At 39.5% G+C, this 24,234-nt stretch overlaps 1 protein-coding gene across 1 annotated transcript in view; it reads right to left on the reverse strand.

Annotated features, from left to right (window-relative positions):
* NDUFS4 (NADH:ubiquinone oxidoreductase subunit S4) overlaps positions 1-1,340 on the reverse strand; it is a 47,066-nt gene extending 45,726 nt beyond the window's left edge. The window contains exon 1 of the mRNA XM_069880241.1: positions 1,182-1,340. Within this exon, the coding sequence (XP_069736342.1) occupies positions 1,182-1,267 (86 nt within the window). The 5' untranslated portion in view covers positions 1,268-1,340. The remainder of the gene's footprint in view (positions 1-1,181) is intronic.
* Positions 1,341-24,234: the final 22,894 nt, after the last annotated feature.

Consider the following 24,234-nt stretch of genomic DNA (forward strand, 5'->3'; position numbering starts at 1 on the left):
TAAAACGTAGAGTTGTAAAGCTTCAAAAAAACCCCAAAATTATTCTTAGCCTGAATTGGCTGACTGATCCAATAGACCACATAGCCAACAGTTGCGTTAACACCACAGAAGACTAAAACAAGGGCAGACACAAAAAGTAGAACATGAACAATAAGTTTCTGCATTAGCATGAATGAATTCCAAAATTCATATTCACAGACTCTAAAGCATTTTGATGAGACAACCAGATTAATCTTCAACACTGTAAAACAGATGCCATTTTAAGAGGGAGGAAGCAGCAGTAACCAGTGGGATAGTCAAAGCATAAAAAGTGAGAAAAAAAAAATGTATGGCTCTAATAGTTCTCTCTCTGCATCTGTCTGCACACGTAGCTTTGTGCGTGTGGTTTTTTATGCATGTATAAAAACTGCAGAGATTTTAAAACATTAACAAAACTATCTTGTATGTACATTTAATAAATAGCATTGAACTATATTCTTCCCCTGACTAGAAGGGAGACTCAGAAAGATGCAAGTCCTGTGACAGAGTAAACAGATGGCCACATTTTCAGCTAAAAGTCAGGTGACACGTAGGGCTTTCAACGCAGGTTTCTGCACTAAAAAAAAAAAAAAAACAAAAACAAACCCAGAAACTGCCGAGTACTGCCAAATAGTATAAAACAGTTTCGAACATTATTTCGAAATCCGAGAAACAGCAGCTTTAGAAAAGTAACACATCTCGGATAGGCGACGGAGTGGAAAAAGCCACAGGATACACAACACGGCAAAGGGCCGCAAACCTGCAGGAACACCGTGCTGTTGGAGCAAGGAGCCATCGCGACCTCCGGCCCCCCGGCCACGGGGCAGCGCCGCCCGCCTCGCCGGGGCTCCTCCGCCCTCTCGACCGGCTCGCGGCCTCCGGGCACCGCAAGGACAAAGGCCGGGCGGTCACGGCGGGGAGGGCGGCGAGGGCCCACGGGCACAGCGAGGCGCAGCCCCGGCGGCCGCGAACGACCAGGCCCCGCCCGCAGCCGCGCTGCCCCCCGCCCGCCGCAGGGCCCGCGCGGCGCCCCCGGCCCGGCGAGGCCCCAGGCCCAAGTCAGCCCCGTCGGGAACGCGGCCGCCCACGCGGGCCGCCGGCGGGAAGCCCGGCGGCAGAGGCGCGGGCCAGGGGGGCGGCGGAGCGGTCACGGTGCCCGTTACCTGGGCGGCGAGAAGCGGGCCGCGGCGGCCGCGCTCCGGGCGACAAGGTGCCTCAGCGCCGCTGACATTGAGAGAGCCGCCGCCATGACACCAGCCGCGAGCCGCTGGGGGACGGTGGCGCCGCAGGGACAAACTTCCTCCGCCCAGACAGGAAACGCGAAGGCGAGGGCGGAAAGAGCGGGCGGGGGCAGGGGGGGCAGCGGGGGAGAGTGGAGGGAGCTGTGCCTGGCGCCCCTTTCTCCAGCCACGGATTCGGCCCAGAAACGTTCTGTGGCGGCTCCGTGCGTGGTGTCATCGTCTCGAGGGCAGGGGAAGAGGCAGCGGGGTGGCTGGGCGGTGTGTGTCCCCGCGGCGGGGCAGCCTCCATCCCGGGTGTCCCAGCACCTGGAGCTGCTCCTCCCTGTGCACATGAGCTGTGGGACGCATAACTTTGGGTTCATTTTTCCCCCGCTGCATGCAGGGACTTCAAAGCTTTTATATAGTTGCTATGTTTTTGAAGAGAAAACTTGAAGAAGAGTATAACCCGTGTGTACTTGGACTGGAAAAGAGTGCAGCTGCTGACTTGGTAATAGTGAGTTTGGAAAAGCATCAGTAAATCCAGATCTAGTTCTACTGGGCTTTTAACATTTGGGGTTTTTTTAGATCCGTAGGGAGAGGGTAGCAAAATAAAATAATTTCAGAAGTGAGCTAGGTAAACTGTTTTGAATCCTTTTATGTAGGATACACATTGGAGCACATGAGGCACTAGCTAATGCTTTTATGTTTTATTCTCTCTACAGCTACCTTAAAGGAGATTATAGAGCAGTGACTGTTGTCGTGTCACTTGGGAGAAGAGACCAAGAGGGAATAGCCTTAAGCTGTGTCAGGGGAAGTTGAGGTTGAAGGTGGTAGTCACCATCGCTGGAGGTGTTTAAAAGGCAAGTAGTTGAGGTGCTTGGGGATATGATTTAGTAGTGGACAGGCATGGTTGGAGTTGATGATCTTGAAGGTCTTCTCCAACCTAATTGATTCTATGGTTCTATATATCTTCTTGCACCTGTTTTTTAACATTTCATATTCTCACTACTAAGAAACAAGCAACCCCTTGTATTATATAAGCCTGATAAAAAGTCAGACCTAGAGCCATTACTTCATAGTCATCATATTAGGCAAAAGTTGCAAAATACATCCTATTGAATGCCTCCCTGTCTTCCAAAATCTTTTTCCAGTGCTTCAGTGCTGGTGGGTTAGAGGAGGCATTCACAACTCAGATTTACTTCAGCTCATATAAACTTGTCCTTTTTGTGATGCTTCCGCTAGGAGAAATGTTCTGTCATTTCTGGAAGCAGAAGAAGATTTTACAGCTGTTCAAAGGCACCAGTGGTGTGGTGAGGCCAGTTGCCCTTGAGGGCTCTGCTGCAAACTGAGGAAAATTTGTTAAGAGTCTGTCTACTTTCCATCAGCTGCCAGATCATCGTAGCTCAGCCAAAGACCTTTGGGGTAGATACAGCTTTCAGAATCTTTGTATGTGGTGTTTTCTTTCACTGCCAGAGATGGAGCCAGTGGTTTGGGCAGCACATGAAGGCTCCTATGCTTCACATGGCTCATTTGTTGGAACTCCTGCCCTCCCTGGTAGCTCTTGCTTGGGTGGGGGAAGGACAGAGGTGTAGCACACAGCAGCTGGAATTTGAAGCTGTGTCACATTAACTGAACCTGTCAAAGAGGGGTGCCAAATTCAGGAGCTGCCTTTGGCAGCTGCAGAAGCAGGACTGTCTTGTGCTAGATCACAGCAGTTGATGGGCTTGAGCATGTGCACAAGTGAACGTGCTGCTAATTGCTAACACAGTCCCTGGAATCGTTTTGGCCCTGGCCAATTAGCACGGTCCCAAACAATGTCTGAGCACAGCCTGGGAACTAGCATGGGCCTGGGACTGTTCCTAATAAGCCGTGTAGATGAGGCCATCCTGGGTTTTGGATTGTTTTTTTGGAGCAGAGAAGAGGGGGAAAAGTTTAGCTCCATGGATGTGAGCTGTGCCACGTAAGCTGAGCTGCATCAGGGGTACATAAGGGTCCTTGGACTGTTTATTTACTAATATAAATGTAACCATAGCATTTGTTGCTGAAGTATTATTGTATAGTAGTCACAAACACATGAGAGATTTTTTCAAGACAAAGAACCAGAGCTCTCCAGAGACAGCATGTGTGGCAATTCCAAGTACAGTTTACTGTGAAATTAATATGCACCAACAGTCCCTTGCAGTCTGGTGCCTGAAACAGGGAGAGAGATGAATTTTTCTGTCTCCCACTATTTCCCCAGGTTTAGAAGTAGACCTGTAAGATGGGTTTAAGTTGGATGTGTACTGCTCTATCTGCTTGGCTTGCATTTGTGTATATGTAGTGATTCATATAATACACCACCTTTTAAAATCATTGTGTCTTAGGTTAAACTAATGAATTTCTGTGCATAACATTCTTAGAAAATGAAGTGTTAAATGCTGTATTCCCCAAATAATTCAATGCGTCAATTTTTGAGGTGACTGCAGAAGAATCATTCAAAGTTCATACTTTCGTGAAGGCTTAAACTTTTCATTCATAATTCTGGCTGCAAGCTGGTCTTCTGTCACTGATGTACTGTGAAACACTGTCCCTCAAGACTGAAACAGTTCATGTGCCAGCACTTATTGTGCTGTACAGTATGCTCACAGTTCCTATTGTCTCACACTATGAGAAAGCTTATTAGCTTAACTATGCAGAGTTAGAACCATATTTTCTCTTCACATATGTGAGCTGCACATATTGTGAGAATTGAAGAGGAAAATCTAACCTTTTACTTTTTTCCTGCAGGAGTTTGGTTGCACAGCTTTACTCCATGCCCAAGCAAATCAATTCTGGTGCAAATAATTTCACAGTCTTGAATAAACCACAGTTAGCAGTGACAAGCAGAATTCTAGAGCTATTCCTTAATGTATTGTTGCTTTGAATTGGTTTGTTTTCTTCTGTGTGGCATAGAGGAACTGTGTAGGAAACAATAGCATTGGTCTCAAAAATCTCAACAGTCTAATGCAGCAAAGAGCTGATTGATAGAAAAGGCATCCAACATACAAGCAAACTGAGTAACTGGCTATAGCTGCACGTATTCCCAGTTCCGTTTTATTTGTTGGTTGTATTGCTTTTACATAGAGAAGCTGTGATTTCAGTGTTGGATAACTCTCAGATTCTGCCCCTTCAGACGTCAAAGCATGACAGCTTAACACTAAGTAATTTACAATTTTTAACTTTTATAGGACTGCAACTTAGTTTTTAAATATTAATTTTTAGTTTGAAAATGTTAGTTTTAAAAAATTATCTTTGTAAGAGGTTATTCTGTAATGGCTCCATTCTGTCCAAAGTAATTCCTTTTGCTGATGAAATATCAGCTGCAGTTATGCTTACAGTTTTTTGGGTATTTGCAGTGGGACAAAGACTATTCATTTTATATAGTCCTTTGTGAACCTTATCTAGGTTTAAGTGTCAGGATAAATTTAATGGAAGAATTTGCCCTAAATGTCAATTTCTGCATTAAAAACTGAGTTAGCATAAGAACATGATGTTTTGGGATTTTAGTATCTATTTACATTCTCTATATGACAGCCAGGTTGGTAAGTAAGCTGACAATATTCTAAAAGTCTGTTTGATTGCATATAAAATTTAAAGTGCAGTTGGAGCTGTCTGGATTTAATTTCCACCCCCCCCCACCCACCCCCCCCCGCTTTGGTATGGAGGAATAAAACATCTCAGCTCATACAGGAGAAAAAAATTAAAACCAGGCAGAGCCAGCCCCATTGTAAGCTTCACAAGCAATCAAACAGCCTCGTAGGGAAACTCCCCTTCCTGGCTACACTGCTGCCACTGGTAAACCACAATTAAAAAAAAAAAATACACTTTTTATACTCCCTGCTTTCAAGCTAGACATTGACATGTGAACTAAAATCTTCTTTTTAACTATAGCCCGGGAGGCCACCAAAGAATCCCAGCTGACCTCCTGCCATCAGAGTGAGTGATGGTCGGCTGCTGGTGCTGCAGCTCACTTCCCCCAGGCTGCCACCCTGAGAGATCCCACCATCCACCGTCGGTGTGAGTGACATTAGCCCACTGGGCTTTGAAAACACTTTTCAGGTCGGTCATCGCGGAGAGATAGCTTCCTTCACACACACCATCAGGGTGAGTGACGTCAGGCCACTGGGGTTTAAAATACAGACCCTCAGGCTTGCTAAGCTGACACTGCTGAGAAAACTGCTTTTATTGTTTTACATCAGCAGGGATCTCTTTGTCTTTTTTTGTATTGTTTACTTAGAAGCCAGCCTCCCCCTTCCTCAACTCCCACCCCAGACAATTATTAACATCTGTAGGATAATTTCTACTTCTTTTTTTTTTCTTTTTTTTTTCTTTTTTTTTTTTAACTGGAGGTAAAGCAGATTTTAGGCTTTGAATTTTTATAGCCATCTGCTTTCTCATATGATTTTTGAAAGATCCTGGGTGTGCCTGAGTGTTTCTAAGTGGGAGAGTCTTAGAATAAAAAAAAGTAAAGCAATTCTCAGAGAGTAAAGTCCTTTTAGCTGTCCAGGTCAGACACTTCTTGATCAATAAAGCTAATGATAATCATTCCTCCTTCTTAGTTTTTCCTGGAAAAGTAAGACTTCAGGGAATGTTTTTCACCAGTCTGGACAGAGTATGACTCTGTCTGGTGCTTGTTCTTCCAATTCATGCTGCAAAAATTAAAAGGTTCCTCTCTAGCAAGCCATTGTAGAAATCTATACATGACATTTTGGGTAGTTTTTGAACCTTAAGTCAGAAGATGAGATTTTAGGAGCTTTGTGAACTAATACATGGGATTTTGGATAAAAAAACATTAACTGATTAATATGGAATAATAATATTTACAATGGTCGTTCTCTAGTATTGCTGAAAATGATGTATTATATAATAACCGGTAGTATGGTGGAGGTACAATTTTTGCAGACTTCACTTCCCTTTCATTCAAAATTAGGAAATGTTTCTTGCTAAATTACTGAAAAGAGATATTTTTTTCCCAGATATTTATATCTAAAGTATTCTAATTCCTTATGAAAACAGCAAACATAGGTAAGCTAAAATAAATTCATGAATTTGAGAATTTAGGAAGATAAATTCTGAGAAAGATTACTTGTTTGATTGTTTATTTAAAGGTAGAGAATAGCATTGACACTAACATTTTTTATGTCTTTATTTTCTTTTTCTTTGCTCTGTGCAATTTGAATCTCCTGTCTCACTGATCTTCATTTGGATACATAAACTCATTTTGGAGTCAGATTTCACAAGAAGTACTGTGCAGAGAACTATTGCTCTTTTAGAGAAATTTGATTGCTTAAAATAGTCTTCCACTTCTTCACTTTGCCTACTTTTTGAGTGGCATAAACTACAGATAGATACTGAATGGCACCAGTTTCATTGAAGGAAGAGGCTTTTTGATGTTTTTGAGAGATTATCATGAAATTATTAAAAAAGTTGTAACAAAAATGTATTTTGATGAAGCAATTGGTCTGTCCAATAAAATGTATTTGAGAATAATTTGCTTTAGCCTTATGGGAATTGAAATAAAAAAAAAAATATTAACAGTGAAATACTAAATTAAACTAATGTTGTTTCATGTTAGCATGAGTAACCCCTAGTAGTTACTACTCCGAGATTCTTCTGAAAACCCTGCAAGCAAAGGTGACACCGAGTCCACTATTATTACATAGTACTATTATTACATAGTAAGTAATATCCTTAAACATTAAGGCTTTTCTAAATCATGAGAGTTTTCTTAAAGATGCAGTTTTAATGAGCTTTATAATATTCCATGGTAGTACGCACCACATGCCAGTTACGTCTTGTGTGAGGTTTTTAAAATTTTTGTTGTAAGTTTTGAATAAGCGCAACCTCACTTCCATATGAAAGAGACCTTTAAGGCCAGCTGCTTGTTTCTGGCACTACAAATGGAAGCAAGAACTGGACCCCAGACTTATGCATTTCAGAACCACAGACAAGATTTGGAATCTAACTGCTCTACTATCACATTGGCAAGAGGTTTTAAGGAGTACTGTTGCTTTTTCTCCTGGTTGTGATTTGCCATTGTGCTTCTGTTTTCGTGAGCAGACTGAAAAAAACACTGCTTCTATCTCTCTTTGTGCTGTTCGCAGACGTTCATGTGTTGCTCTGAGCGCGCTGATGTGCAGGCTCTCATTTTAGCAGCACAAACCAACCAGCTCCCCTGCCTAGCATGATATGGAAAGGGCAGCGTATATTCAGTGCTGTGCAGTTTTGGGATTCCTGTGCCATGGAAATCCCCATGTCTCCATCTGGTCAAAAGGTCATAGTGTACCTTGTGTGAGGATTGATTCATTCATCACAGACTTAGCATTGCAAAACATGTCTCTTCACAAACCAGAAGTTGGCCCCAAGTGTCATATTTGTTAAAAAATAATAAAAATAAAAATACGGGTTGCCTCCAGACATTTGGGCCTTTTTGGTTTACTCAGTTTGCCTATTCAAATTATCCTACAGAACGATGAACATTATTTTAGATTTTTATTGTAAAATGAAAATCAAATTTTCTCTTAAGTGCACAGCTTGAGAGTCTGAGATACCCAACAGCTGCCAAAAAGTCTGTAGTATCTGTGACTGTCCATATAGAAATGAAAGATGGATGTCCCTATAGCAACTGGAATCTGAATTCAAGAGATTGCAAAAAGGAGGGCAACAACCCAGTTGAGTTATGCTTGCCTTGGCTCTGTGTACTTTGGATAAGGAAGTATGAGTTCTGTATCTGTCTGCCTTCTGCATTGGCATGCTGGATCTGGAAGAGACCACACATGTATTTCTGCACTTTCTGTATTTGGATGAAAGACATCAGAATCTTCTACTGAAATGTAACATACTATATAGCACTTCAAATTTTGATTGTGTCCGTCACTGTATTAACTGCACCAGAAATGTTTGGTTTGGTGACAAAATTGGTTTCTGCAAAAAGAATTGTGATGCCAGCAAAATAATACAATTTCTGTAAAGCAGCTGTTGGAATTCTTAGGGATTAATGATTCTGTTTCCATGGAAGTAAATTACCAAAATATGTATTGGCAGAATATTTTCTAAATAGAATATTCAGAAAATATCCAGAAAAAAGAATCTGACTCATTTAGAGAAGAAGATGTTGAAGAATGTGCTAGTTTTACTCAAGACACTGGTGAAGGAACGCTATGGCCTCCTGAAAATAAACCCTGGTCAGGTTGTGTGCTGTAAGAATACATTTTTTAATGCAGATGCTTGGCAATGGCAGCTTTAGCTTGCCCACACCTTTCCCAAAATGTGTTGTTATTTTTGTGAATCAAAGCACCTGATTGGTTATCGACAGTTAAATCACAGTGATACCACTGAGGGACAGTATTTCTCAACTTGCTAAGATATGGTAGCCTCTATAAAACTAGTCACAAAAATGAAGTGCTGGAAAAGGTTGCTGCTTACCTGTGTGTCTTAGTATAGTTTTATTCTAAAGGCCTGAGCTCTGCTTTGTCATTGGTAGTGTACACAGTTAATTACATGATTATCATTCTGGTAGTTATGCAATTCCATTTGTCTTGATGATTTTAAAAAGACCTATAAATTAGTAATTTTACCTCACTTGATTCATCTAATTAAATAAGGTTCAGACTACAAATGCCACAAGATTTCTACTTAACAAGAAATGGTTCTGTTCTTAATTTTGGAGAGCATAGCTTGATGTGTTACCCAGTCAAATGTCAGGGTCTTAAAATAAAGTGATAAGTTGTAGGCCTGTTTCAGCATCTGGGGAAAACAGGATCATTCTGCCCTATGCCACTTAAAGGCTTAGCATATTAGTATGCTTGCCACTAACAGCCATTCAGCTTCAGGACTGTGCATACTGAGGAACAGATGACTTACATCCAACAGCAAAGTGGCAAAGCAAAAGTGACATTAATTCCTTGTCAAAAGAAAATGAACTATTATTTTGCAATAAATCTTGTAAATTAAAACAATTCCCTAAACATATAATTAAAATATAATGATAATGGAAAATAGTTCATTCATTTTTTTAATTTCAGATCATTTTTATTCCGTTTTTCTATGATATTTTCGTGACTAAATTGTTGTTATTTTGATTTTGTATCAGATTTAGTTTCCACCAAAGGCAGTTGTGTTGCAACACAACAAAAAAAACCCACAGAAAAAAAATATTTCATCTGAAACAAAAACTGGTAGACACAAGTAGATCCTTTCCATCCAATTTAGTACTCCTGCTGTGTTTAATTTTAGCTAATACAAACAGTAAAGTTATTCATACTTGTCCCTTTTGACTCTGATATTAACATGCCAAGATTACATTTGAAAGTACCTAAATCATACGTGTGTTGTAAAAGCAAGTTTCTTTCATACTGTATGATTAGTATGTTTTCTCTTCCTGCTTTTCAGTGAAACAGTCAAGCATTTACTAGATTGACTGGTTTGTGAAATCGCCTCATCTTTATCCTTTTCTAATTTTATCTGTATATTATTCCTCTCCTTGACTCTCTTCCCACATTTGTTCTGACCTCTAAGCCTTACATTTGCAATTACCTTTGTCTGAGTAATTTTTTTTTTTCAAAAAAAATTTTTTCAAAAAAAATTCGTTTTGGAGAGATTATCTCATTCCATGAAGAAAGTAGAAACAAGATTAAATAAGAGAAGCTTCATCAGAGATATTTGTAATCCCTGTTACATCTGCATATTTTTGTCATTCTGGGAAGTAACATTAAAAAAACATTATTTGATATTGTAAAGAAATATTATTTAAAACTACTTTTCTCGTTTGTTTTCCATTTTGTGCCCTTGAAATGCATTGGCAAAACAGACAGAAAGCTAATACTGTAACTTAAGTTACACATTTTCCTCCCATTTCATAAATAACAGGATAAATACTATGATATCTCTCATATTTCATTCTCTCTGCTTTATTTACCGTGTGAGACTTTGAAGACCCTTCCTCTTTCTTATTTTCTATTTTCCCCATTAGAAGGTAAAAGATAGTAATATTAAAAGGGTAATAAACTCCCTGTGCACAAATACATGTCAGTGGCCACAGAAACGGTGACTAAAATGACAGATACAATAAATACTCTTCAGGGTCTTCTGTTAGTTTAGATGTAGGTTGCAAGATATATTTTCCTGGCTGTCATTCTAAGATGAGCCAATTTGACAACATAAACAGTATTTTAGCTCCTTCAGAGCACTGACTTTGTGGCAGTGTTGAATTAAATGTTTTCAGAAGTTTTGCAGTGTTCGTAACAATCCATATTAAGTCATATAGATTAATTTTTAAACAGTACTTCTCCTGCTCAAATCCTATGTCTGTGTTTCCATATGGTTACATTTTACTGCCTGTGAATCCATACTTCTGTGACTGCTTGTTGTCCCCTCTTACTGGAATTCACTAGAAAAAATTGCTATTAGGATTTTCCTTTTTTCCAGGCTGAACATTAGGAAAGAATTTTTCAAGGAAACGGTCATTGGGCACTGGCATAGGCTGCCCAGCAAGGTGGTTGAGTGACCTTCCCTGGAGGTGTTTAAGGGACAGGAGGATGAGGTGCTGAGGGCATGGTTTAGTGTTTGATAGGAATGGTTGGACTTTCTGGGCTGCCAGTGCGCGTTGTTGGCTCATGTCCAGCTTCTCATCCAGCAGCACTCCCGAGCCCTTCTCTTCAGTGCTACTCTCAATCCATTCTCTGCCTAGCCTCTATTTGTGCTTGGAGTTGCCCCGACACAGGTACAGGACTGGGCTCTAGGCCTTTTTGAACTTCATGAGTTGCACACAGGCCTACCTCTTAAGCCTGTCTGGGTCCCTCTGGATGGGATCTCTTCCCCTCAGCATGTCTGCTGTTCCATATAGCGTGATATTGTTGTCAAACTTGCTGAGAGTGCACTCAGTTTTGCTGTCTTTGTCACTAACAAAGACTTTAAACATCACCAGTCCAAATACTGACCCGTGAGGAGCGCAGCTCCTCACTGGTCTTCTCTTGGACATAGAATCATTTACTGCAATGCTTTTAGTGTGGCCATTCAGCCAATTCTTTATCTAGTGAGCGGTGTCTCTCTAGTTAAGAGACAGGGGTGTCATGTGGGACAGTGTCAAATGCTTGCAGAAGTCCTGGTAGATGACGTCCATTGCTCTTCCCCTATGCACCAATGTTGTAACCCCATCATAGAAGGCCACCAGATTTGTCAGGCACAATTGGCCCTTAGTGAAGCCATGTTGGCTGTCACAAATCATCTCCTTATTTTCCATATACCTTAGGAGAGTTTCCAGGAAGATCTCTTCCATAATCGTGTTGGGCACGGAAGTAAGACTGGTCTATAGTTCCCCAGGTCTTCTTTTTTTCCCTTTTTAAAAATGGGAGTTATGTTTCTTCTTTTCCAGCCAGTGGGAACTTCACCAGACTGCCACAACTTCTCAAATACAGTGGATAGTGACTTAGCAACTTCATCTGCCAGTTCCCTCAGGACCCATGATTGCATTTCATCAGATCCCATGGACTTGGTCACCTTCAGGTTCCTTAGATAGTCTTGCACCTAATCCTGTCCTGTGGTGGGTGGTTCTTCATTCCCCCAGTCTCTACCTTTGCCTTCTGTGTGTGACTAGAGCACTTGCTGGTGAAGACTTAGTGAAAACAGTTGTTGAGTTGCCTTCTCTATATCCTGGGAAACCAAGTCTCCTGTTCCGGAAAGAGCCGGCATTTTCCGTAGTCTTCATTTTATCTCCAGGATACCTATAGAAGCTTATCTAGTTTCCCTTGATATCCCTGAGCAGATTTAATTTTAACAGGACTTTAGCTTTCCCAGCATGATTCTTGGCTGCTCAAACAATTTCTCTGTATTCCTCCCAGGCTACCTGCCCTTGCTTCCATCCTCCATTTTCCCTTTTGTTAGTTTTCTGTCCTTAAGAACACAGACTACAGTGTTGTAACTTGGTTTCACATGTTTCTGAATTTCAGTTTCTAGGGAGCTTTCTTGAAAAATGTCCAAGTTACTAAGTCCATACACAACGTTCACAATTTCTGTAGTTAAATAATGAGCAATGTTTGATTTGCCAGCAGGAAAATTAGATATCCAGCAACACTGCAGAATTTGTGACACCGATATTAAACTTTGTTTAATTGCTACTGATTTGCTACAAAATGAAGGGGAGTTTCAGGAATGCGTATGTGTAGTATTTTGAACTTTGCCTTGATTAATTATCTTTATGATCTTTTCCATCGCCAGAGATGTCAGTCTTAAAGGTCTCTCTACAAAGACAAAGGCCATGCTTTTTTTCCTACATTTATTATGATTTGACTGTTGTCTCATCAGGTTAAAGGTTTTCCGTCACAACTTGTATTTCTGTATTCATATTAATTTCTTGAATGCTTAAAGGGTTTTGCAGTGATAGCTTCTCAACATGTAAAACTGGAATAAGAAGATATATTTTAATAGAAAATTGTTGAATCCAGGTTATTGTGCTCATACATTGCATTGGCAAGGTGTGATGGTCTTTTTAACCAGCAGTATATAGGGACTGAAAGAAATTTTCTGGCTCATCTGTTCACCTCCTGTTTCAGGCAACTTTTAAAATAAATTGATAAAGTTCCATCTTAAGATGGTGTTCAAGGGCTTGATTGCTCTTTCTACCCTGTTCTGGCATTGTGTTTGACTTGTAGTATATCCATATCACAAGTTGTCTTGTATCATTGCTAGTAGTCCCTCACTCTGGAGTCTCGTTCTTTTTTCTCTTGTAGGTAACCAATGATCGATGTCATCCAGTTCTTCTTTGTGGTATCTTCATCTGTGCTGACAGTGTATCCCAATATTTGTTATCAACGTGTATATTTAGATTTTGTATTGGAGTTAAATTAACAAATATGTTAAACAAGATGTTTAAGGACCTCTCTGGTCTGATACTTCATTTCTCAGGATTGCTTGTGATCATCTCCTTTTTTCTCTTTTTGGCTATTTTTTTACCTATGTTACCATTCTTCCAGTAATCTGCACCTTCTTCTAGCATGACTAAGAATTTCTTTTATGTTGTTGTAACACAATTTCCTGATGCCCAAGTGGCTTATCTCTTCTGCGTTTCCTTTGTCTGACAATATGTTACCTGATGAAAGAATGTCAGCATCTGACCACATAATACCAGCCCAGGATTTTACTTATTTCTTCTTGGCTTCCTTTTTATTTTTTTCATTTATTTTTACTTTCCACTATGAACTTCCACACATTCTTAGGGTCATTCTAGCAGGCCTATAGCTGTTTGTATCTTGTTCTTGGCACTTCTCAAAAATAGATGCAAAGCTATATATTGTCTGATCATGAAGCCTGAAAATTCTACTTTCAAAACTTTAAGAACCAAGAGTTACAAGCTAGGGATTTCCCAGAATGACATTCAGTTCTGCCATTTGCTGTTTGAACCAGCCAAAATATGTAAGACAGAAATTAAACTTTGCTTAATAATGGAAAAAGAGAGTGTTGGGATGTATGCGACTGTAAATATCAGTGAAAGTTTAAATACTTTCATGCATAAATAAGCTCCAAACTCAGAATTCCTAGGGAATGTTTTTATTGGAAGTTGATTCTAGCCTAGTCCAATTTTATTCTTGTTTTTGTATTATTCATTCCCTTTTTGACAACTCACCAAGTCATGCTTTTTCCTGGCATAGGTCATCTTCCTTTTTATAGAAAAAGTAGGTGGAGAGGAGTCAGCAGAAAGAAATCATGAAAGGTCCTTTATAATCCCTTTTCATTCTACCCAAATATTTGGAGGAAAGTTGTATTTCTTTGCAGTATCCTAGGCACCTGATGTTCCTATCATCAGTTCCTGGCAATAAGTTTCCAAAATTAGAATGTAATTACCATGTAGCATGTCAAAAGATGACTTGAAGACCTTTTGCACACTTAATGACTTTTATTTTCCAGCAGCTAAAACCCATAGCTTTATGGACTTTGATTGCAAACTGCTGATACAATGAAGTCCCTCTTAATTTACAGGATGGTAGTAGTAACCTTTCAGAACTTCCATCTTTTTCATCTTATTTTTTATATAAAGAAATAAATTATCATTTTTTAAAAATATGGATGATGTTTTATTGTATTTGAAGATCACAGTTTGTAGGGATGGATGTGACTTTCCTGGTAAAGTAATTCTTGACTATGTCTTTTAAGAGTGTACAAGCAGTCTAGATACCTTGGTGGAAGAAGAGATAATGTCAAAAAAGGCAACTGGCCCACATATGCTTATGTTAACAGAAAAATAAAATAGTCTTTTATTCCTCTATGCATGGACCAAACAAGTTAAATGAAGACATCATTTTCGGATTATAACAAGATAGTTTTATGACAGATGTCTTTAGTTGTAATTAAGTCTGCTGGATTAATTAATAAATTTCAGAGACTCACACTGCTAAGATTAGCCTTGGAAATGCAATAGTCACTGTTTTGAGGTTTTCTTGTACCTTTTTCACTGCTTACCTTTATGCTACTAGAGCCTGGATCAGCCTTTGATCAGCTTCCTACTCTTACCAAGGCTAATTGCCCATTTCCTTTGCAGTGAAAATCTAAGCTAAAATCATCAAAGTGCTGTTTGATGCTATCTGAGGCCCTCGAACAGTTCTACCCAAGCCAGAAAATTCTTCCAATGGAAAAATTAGAGAGCAACTCATCTTATTTTAAGGGAAAAAGTGGCTTTTCCAATGCACACCAAAGGTTGCACACACAAAGAGAGTATATATCTCACAAGTGGAAGAATGATATTACAATGGGCTCTTGGGCTAACCTGAATACCCAAACTGAGTGCAGATTTCTCCAGCTGGCATTGCAGTGAAGGCGTGGAAGCTGTGGTTTCATTGCTTTGTTTTTTCCCACTTGGTGCTTTGACCCCACAGTGGATCAACTAATACCGGCTAACTAAGTTTGTAAAATCCTAGTGAGGACAAGGAAATTATCTTGCTGCTCTGAAGTATGATGGTAATAGCTTTGACTCTGCTGAGTTACTTCTGGAAGACTAGAGTGCTTTCTCTCCACTGGGATGCTACAAGCAGGTAGCTTTTAATTACCTGCTGTAAAATCAACTTTCTGGAATAGAAACAAAGGTACATGAGCATCTGTGATTTAACTCCTCTTACTCACTTGCTAAAACTAGTCCATCTGGCTATTTTGATATGAGCTATCGTCTTGCATTCTTGCTTTTCCCCCCTTTCTTTTATTTATGTATTTGCTTTAACCTTGTGAAGAAATCTGTGATTCCTTCTAAAACAGAACCTCATGATTTGTTTAGTAGGTCAGATAACTTGTTCTTGTGCAGACAGACAAGAAAGGAAATGTGAATTATCTGCCCACATCCCGTAGTTTAGATAGCATCTCAGACTGAGCTATGCACCTGGGATATTGCTACTGATATCAGGAACCCATGAGGTGTGCCCATTCCTTCTAATTTCTAGCTTCAGTCTGTCTAGCTACATTTGTGCAGACAGCAGCTCTTTAAGCATGAAAGAAATTATTCTAAGCAATTATTTACTGAGAGAGTTTCCAGTCTTGAAGTAACATGTTGATTCTATGTACTATTGAGACTGTATTATGTCCTTCATTACTCAGAATATCAAGACAGAATTGCCTAATAAGAGAAGCATAAGACAAGATGATTTGCATAGCTCAGTTGAACTTCACAGTTTGCATTTCTGAACAGGAGAAAACGCCAAGATTCCATAAGGCAACTACTTATTCCAAATCTGGCATTTCTCCTATTCAGAAACACAGATTGTGAAGTTCACTCGAGTTATTCAAATCAATCAGGTTTTTTCCCAAGTATTTTAATAACAAGCACCTTTTCTGTTATTAGTGATTTACTTGTGCACTATTTGCATATTAAAGCATTAATTGAGTATATTTACTTACCTGCTGTCTCTCTCTTGATTCTCCAAGGAAAATCTCTCTAGTGCATTTAAAGGAGTAAGGAATATGGACAGGTTGATACATGTGTGCCTTTGCTAGAGAGTTATGATGAGTATCATGCACAGCTTATTTGTGGCTTTGTCTTATGTCATCCCATCACTTGCAAGTTATACAAGAAATTCCTAGACAAAGTAAATAAGGGGTTTCACACACAGAGCGTGTAAATCTTACTTGAAGGCTGTGTCTGTATTAGTGAGTAATACGGACTTAGGACTGTCCTTTGGTCCTGAAGCTAACTTGGATGTCAAGCCCTGTGTCCATGTGGCTCTCTCTTTGGCCCTTCTGACTATAATTAATTGTTCGGGATGATCCTTGGGCTATGCAAATCCCTGAAACACAACTTTAAACTGGAGAAGAGAGGTAGTTGGCATGAGTCAAAACTGTGCCAGGTACCTCAATAAAAATTTCATGCTACATTCACACACCTGTGCTTATCAGCAAAGTGTTATCAGAAGATTTTGCTGTATTCCTGCCTGCCTCAGGATAGTGTTCACAGTCCCTTTCAGTAACCTGAGTCCTAGCCCAGCTCTCTGTACCAAACCCAGTGGCTTAGGGCTGCTTGCCTTCATGGAAGGGGTGTAAGGGCAAAAGAACTCCACCTCCTTCCTTTAGCCTAGATTTACCTCTCAGCAGCAGGGCTGTTTGGAACTTGTGGAGAAAAGGGGGGAAACAGTGCATGTAACAGTGGGACTATCTGACCTCCCTCAAGAAAATAAGGAACAGTTATGTCACACCCTCTACTCTGTTGAGCCACCTTACCCTCCTGGAAGCTTTAAACAAAGATACCATCTATGATCTGCAGTTTCTGTGAAACCTGGGGAAGCTTTGAGGATTCTTTGCACATGACAGTGCAACCAATCTGCCTGTGACAGCACATCAAGTGATTGTGCGCGCAAGTAATGACAGCTATTTGGTCTGAATATGCAAATAGTGTGTGCAAGCATTTTTCCATGGGTTTTTGAAAAATTGACCTTAAATATTTTGCTTTTCATTAGAAAAGATGAGACTTTCACAATGACAGACATATTCAACTCTGCCTCTTCTCAGAATCAGATATGTCAAAATATTATGGGTTTTTTTTCTTATTAGCATCATCAGAACAAAGAGTGAGAACATAGATTTCTGAGCTTGGTACATGCTGTTGAATATTTTACAAGATTTAATAAAAGCTTACTTGATATGTTCTTATAAGGTTTTCTACTGTAGTGAAAAACATAACTATTAAAACTTTATAAGCAGCTGTGGCTACTTGCTTCTGTGAAAAAGCAAATCCCAAATGTAAACTTGGTTTCTGTGGTTCTAGTGTATTGAAGTCTGGTCTATATTTAATAAGTTTTACTGACATGTTTGTGTTTGCTAGCCTTGCAATTTTTTTGCATCATCATAACTGAGCTTCACGCTGCCCTACCGCAGATGTAGGTATGCTGACACTGTTGCTGAAGATATGACTCTTGCTTCACTGACCAGAAGGACGACATACCTTTAAAACATGTTTAAGCTAGAATTACCATTTCTAGATGAGGGGAATGATTGCCTTATGCGGGACTAATAAAAAGAGATGTTCTTAAGGGCAGACAAGACTTTGGTTTCATAGACAAAGAAGAGTTACGAATAAATAAAGTCCTCTCTTCTTGGCAGTCAGTCCTGCTGACTCTTATGATTTTATCATGTTTTTCAATATTTATTTTTTGTTGATGTCTTAAAATCCTCAAGTTCTTGCATAACATGAATGCCTAGAAGTCTGTGCCTCATATTAGACTACCTTTCTTGCATTCATAGTTGTGGAAAAGAAGCTTGAATGTGCTCTTACAATCATGCCTTTTAATGCAGCAAATAGAAGGATCTAAAATGTGCAGAATTTTAAAATATTATAAATTTTAAATAAAGTTACTTCTTTTAGAGAACTCTCCTTTTTATAGTTTTGATAATAATGACTTCTCTAAATTTTATTTGCCTGAATTCATTTGAAATTTGTTGGATCTCATGTACTGAAATGTTCAGGCAAACATGCATAAGATGTACTTTTTAATAGGACTGCATACATTAGAAAAGTGTGGTTTTGAGATTCAGGGGCTTCTGCTCAAAATCATGGCTGTTTTCTTTTTGGAAGCATATTCTAGTAGGTACGCTTATCTTTTTTTAGATGTGCTTTGTGGACTAAAACTTAGAAGTTGAGCTCTGTGCGAAGTACTTGTTATTAACATTCTGAAACTAGTAGATTTGGAATGAATCTCACAAGCACAAGATATTCCACGATTTTGTTAAAATAAACAGTGCCCATGAGCCTTCTCAGATGTAGTATCAGAAGGAGCTTTCTGCCTGTATATGACTGTACACATCTGTTAATTCAGAGATCTAAATGTGAAATCCAGCACTCAGGGAGACCAGGTGGATATATGATACTCTCTAAGGATTTGGGGCTTCATATGCCATTGTATGGATTATTCACAGCCATGCATTTTTTCCCTTCTTGTGACAGAAAAAACATGAGTGAAATATTTGCATTAATAATTAATCCTGGTATAAATCAATACAAGTTACTAATAAATGAGAAACAGAGACATGTCACTGCCAAAAATCAGCTCTTAATGCCTCTTCACTTACTGAAATGGCATGCTACATATCACAAATGTTCTATTACTAACTACATAATATTTTTCTAGCCAGAAGTCAGAAAGTCAGGAATATTCTCTAGCTCTACTGTGAAAACTGCAGTCATATCACAGTACAATTTGAGATTGGAATAAGTGTACATAGAACATAGGAAGTAAGGAGATACAACTTTTTATGTCTCCTTGTCGTGACTATTCAGAAGTACTTAGATAATTTAGGAGCCTGAGGGCTCTATTCACTTGTCCACACATAGGAATCATGTTCCATTTAGAACTCACTAGGGCATCACAAGCTTCCTCATGGGGCTGTCAGATATGACAGAGGAGTTGTGGAAGAACTGTCTCCTTTGGGAACTGCTGCTGGAGACGAATGAGGATATCCTAGGGTGCTTGAAGTGGCACTAGATAAATGTGCACTGTCAACTGAAACTTAAACCTTCAAAGTCCAGGCTAAATTCAAGCTTAGGATCTGTTCCTGAAGAAATTATCTGTGCCACCTCTTCTAAAGGAAGGAGTTTAATCTTTTTCTTTCCAGAGTGTCTATCCCTTTCTATTCAGTATACTGACTCTTTCCTTAATCAAAGGACTCTTTCCTTAATCAAATCAAAAAAAAAAAGAGACCCTCGGTGGGTCTCTTCCAACCTGGTTATTCTGTGATTCTGTGATTCTGTGAAATACACTTTTTCTTTATCCAAAGATCATGTAGGTCATGAAAGACAACCCCCACTTCTCCTGGTAACATTATAGAGCTTGGCAAAACCCATAAAGTTGTCTTCATCCCACAGTGCTGCCCTAGTGGTAAGATTACCCTCCCTAAAAACAGCAGAGGTGAATGTGATTTGTTCAGGCCAAGGATTGTCAGGGAAGTGCTCTAAGTAGTAGACTGCAGTTACCGATGGATATTTAAAAAGAAATGGTGAATATGTCTTCACTACATGATGTGCCTGATCTTTTCAAAATCTAGTACTCACAAGTCTAAATTTAATTCTCAAATCTCTCTTTATGTACCTGAGACCTTTACTTGAATCTGGCAGTAAATCAGTCAGAAAAAGACTTAGGTCCCTGAGAAATACAGGCACGGTTAAAAACTTCATCCCTCGGTAGTGATTAAACTCACCATCCATCTAGGGGTCTCACCTAGTAGCACAACATCGGTGCTTCCCAAAGTTTTCCCTTAGCAACCTTGCTTCCAGGGTCACAACCCCACTTTCATTTTCACTTCCAGGCTTGTGGGCCCCAAGTGGGGTCGTGACCCTAACTTGGGAACTGCTTTATAACACATTGAAAAAATTAACATACCAGTCTGTAAATACATAAGCAAAACAAACCCATTCAGTCTACCCAAGACCCTGCACAGTCTGCCATCCCTAGAGGCCTTTCCTATTAAACATGGGTCAGATTTTCAAAACTATGTATCTACTTGCAAGCTCCTGTACTGCCTTAGGTATGTGTTACCATTGCCTTGTAGTCTTCCTTCGTGCTGCTGAGCTGAGTTTGGTGTTGACAAATATGTGCTGACACTTCTGAAAATATGACCCTCTTTCTCTTGCTCATTCACATATTGGAGGTGCTGCTTAGATTTATTATTTGCATATAACAGAGTTCACAATTATTGTGTGTTAGAAACAAGATCTGGAGAGTCTGCTGTTGCCACAGCTGGAGCAACACATATACATCTGTTAAAACTGCGGTGTAAATTGTATTGTCCTTAGCAATTAATCACTTACATTGTATTCTAAGGAGGAGATCCTTAACTCCTACTAGGTTTTGCCCTTTTCTCCCTTCTTTCCACTGTCTTCTGTTCTCCTTTTTTTCTGTGTCTCCCTCTTCATTTTTTAACATCTTCTCTAGAAGTGACGAGTTTGGGCATGGAGATACTGTTGCGGAGGTTCCTACTTCTCTTGCAGAGCATTCTACCACTATATCTGAAAGAGCTTTGCACAGGTTGTGAAAGCATACAGGTTATGAAATCTTCATATCTTCATTTTACAGTGGGAAGATTATAGTACTGTTCTAGCAAGGTCTATAACTCACAGTTACCAAAAAGTCAGTGGCAGAGAAAAAGACTAATTTCCCTTGTTGTGTCTCCCATGGTGAACTCCAAGCAACATGGTTAGTTAGCACAATATATACCAGTAGATGGCACTTCAGTATTCATAGCATTGCTTAAACATTGAACCATAGAATGGTTTGGTTTGGGAAGCAAAGATCACACAGTTCCAAGTCCCCTGCCCCATGGGCAGGGACACTTTCTACTAGATCAGGTTGCTCAAAGCCTTATCCAGCCTGGCCTTCTGAGGGGCTGATGAAAACGGGCTTCTTATATGTAGTTCTTCACATACAACTTTTAGCATTATTTTATTTCTCTTTGGTCTTGTGCTGTTTTCTTGAGGTCTTTACTTTGCCCTTCTCTTTTTTTTCATTTCCCTTCCTTTCACACTTATCTATTGCGTCTCCATTTCTCACATTTCTCCCTATGCTGTGTCTTATTTTGGAAAAAAAATAAAGAGACAAGAATTTTTTTTTAAAAAGTAATCTTATAAAGTGGAAATCCTTTGCTATTTTTTTTTTCAAAAAAGAGTTATCTAGATCTTGACTGATTCATTACTGAGGAGAGCTGGGGAGTGCTAAACCAAAGCAGTAAGATTTACTCCCAGGTGTTCTTAAATGCCTAGGTATGTATCTGAATGCGTGGCTCCCAAAGTCCACTGCAATGACCCACCTGCATGTACAGATGAAATATTGTTAATACGATGAACAGATCATAGTAAGCTTCACCATTTATTTTTTGCAATGTGAGTTAAACAGCTGTTTATTAACTTGCAGTAGATCTGTGAAACATCCAAGCAAAGACACTAGCTGTCCTTAAGTCTCTATGTTACGCTACCTTTGCTTCATACAGACTGCAGCGAAACGCTTCAGGATCCAGCCTTCCTTCCAGATAGGAAATGAAGGGTTTGACTGGGCTTCTGCTGTGTCCCCTGGCTGGATTTCACCCCAACAGCTCATGTGGTGCTGTTTGCTAGGTTGCTGACAGTGGCAAGTGCCTTTCAATTAAGGCTGAAGTTCCATCAGAGTCTTTAAGTGGAGAATGCTGGGGAGATTAATAAATGAATTGTCACAGCTTCCAGGCATGTTGGGTTGAGAAGGGCAACTCTCGAATTTGTGGGCTGTGTAAATTTGGAGCTCTGGGCCTGTATCTTTATAGAGATAGACTCAGTCCCTTTGTTCTTTCTCATAAAATGAATGAAAATTAATTTCTCTGAAGTTGAAGTCCAAATGTGGAAATACTCAATATTTATATATCTTTTATGCCAAGCTCTTCAGGCTTTTCTGCAGTTTTGGTGGAGTCACCATTGGAAACACGGTTTTGAATTGCTCTGACTAAACCATCTGTATGTGGGAAAAGATTATGGGAAACGTCCCTGTAGGGCTCTTCTTAGTTGCTCCAGTGGGCATTATCCATTATTTTTCCAAGTGTCTTGCCTTGGGTTTTTTGTTTTGGTTTTCGGGTTTTGGTTTTTTTTTTCTTTCCTTGCTTTCTTGACTGATCTAGCTGGTACTAGTTATTGCCTCTTTGAGAATAATTGTCAATCCTATAAAACAAACAAAAAAACCCTTGCAAATCTCAACAATACAATAGTTTTAAAATGCCTCTTATTTACTTGGTTTCACTTAAAAATACAGACAGAAACTTCTGTGCATTTCCTTGAATTTTTTTCCACTATGCATTCTACTTGACACAAGTCAACATTGTTGTGAATAGATATTGCATTCCTTGAACATCAAAAAGTTTCCCTAAAATCAGTGGGGAAGTAGCATTTATGGGAAATTTTAGGATTGCTTAAAGATCATATGAGAGAAAGGCTTATTAAAGGAAAAACATTCTATGTTCCTGCTGAGAATTGCACCCAACAGCTGTGGTGATACAGTTGTTTCTTGAATGTTTCTTGAGGGAATTGTTTCTTTTTAACTGGACATTCCTTTCTGATTTTGGAGTCTGTAAGACTTAAAAGTGGGTGGACATAACTCTTCATAGGATCCTCGGATAATTCATTTTGGAAGGATGTCAGGAGATCATCTGCTGGATTGTCCTCATGGGGAAAAACTTTTTGCTTATACCTGGTGTGAACTTCTCTTGTTTCAACCCGTTGTCCTGCTACCATGCACTGCTATGAAAAGCCTGGCTCTGTCTATAAAATGACCTGTGTGTAGGTGGAAAAACCTGCTTTGAGGCGCTCCCAAAGTCTTCCTTTCTTCAGGCAGAGCAGCTCTGTCCCTCAAGTCCCCCTCCCAGAGCAGGCGCTTCAGCCCCTGAGCATCCTTATGGGCCTCTGCTGGGCTTGCTTGTCAATAGTGGCACTTATGTCTACTTTGTCCAAGGATTTGTGTAACTACCTATCTGGCTTACCTATATGTCTTGCCCAATGGCCACTTTTTGCAATGCTTCTAATTGAGAAATCAAATGGTAGCATGTTTTAGTATCTTCTAAGTGTTTCTAACAACAGACATCCGCCAACATTGTCCTTGTAGTTCTAGGTGCCTCTTAAAATACAAAGGGATTGAAATTTAAAAGGAAGTGTGTGTAACATGAAGCTCAGCAGAAGATTGATAGGAACACTGTTATCTGAATAAAAGCATTCCAAATTACTAAGGGATCTTGGGAAATAGGTTAAAACAGTTCTTATGTAAAATGTATTTTTGCATACAACCGTGCTACACAAGGCTAAGAATGATGTTTTTTCTAAAATGTTTTTGCTGTGAATCTCTAACATGCTATGAAAAATAGTTCCAACATTCATTTTTAAATATCTCAAAAATCTTTAAAACCAGGAGTCTAAAATTTAGTTCTCAAATGTGAGTGCTGTGGCTTCATTTTGAGAAGTTCTGAGTCTCTGTCCACCTTACTGAACTATTGGGAGGTTCAGATGCTATTACTGAGTTGTGCTGGTGGAAAGTCTCTTTGCGTATTCAGAGCTACACTGGTCCACCTTGGTAAACTCATTATCCTGTAGCATCTGGGAGGTCTGATTGGCTGTTATCAAAGTCCAGACTTCCTTCTCAGTTTTCTGACACATTGGTGCTCTTCAATCCATGGTGAAGTTGAACAAATCCATTTAAAGATTAAGATATCAAAAGAATGTACTTTTAAATTACAGGAATATGAGCTATACATGTGGGTTTTAACTCCAAATCAGTCTCTGAGCTGAATATTATGGCTCATACCTTGTTTTCATGTCACGTTTCTTCACTGTGTGATATTTTCAATGGCCAGATTGTTTAAGACTAATGAATTATACAGATGATCCAAATGAGTGTCACCAAAATCCAGCCACTGAAGTCCGTTATGTATTTATGTCTATCAGAAGAAAAACCCATCAAACTAACTTGTGCATACTATTTTTCATATACTACCAGCAAAATTCATGCTGCCA

Source organism: Phaenicophaeus curvirostris, chromosome Z, assembly GCF_032191515.1.
Source record: "Phaenicophaeus curvirostris isolate KB17595 chromosome Z, BPBGC_Pcur_1.0, whole genome shotgun sequence".
In the NCBI taxonomy this organism is placed as follows: domain Eukaryota; kingdom Metazoa; phylum Chordata; class Aves; order Cuculiformes; family Cuculidae; genus Phaenicophaeus; species Phaenicophaeus curvirostris.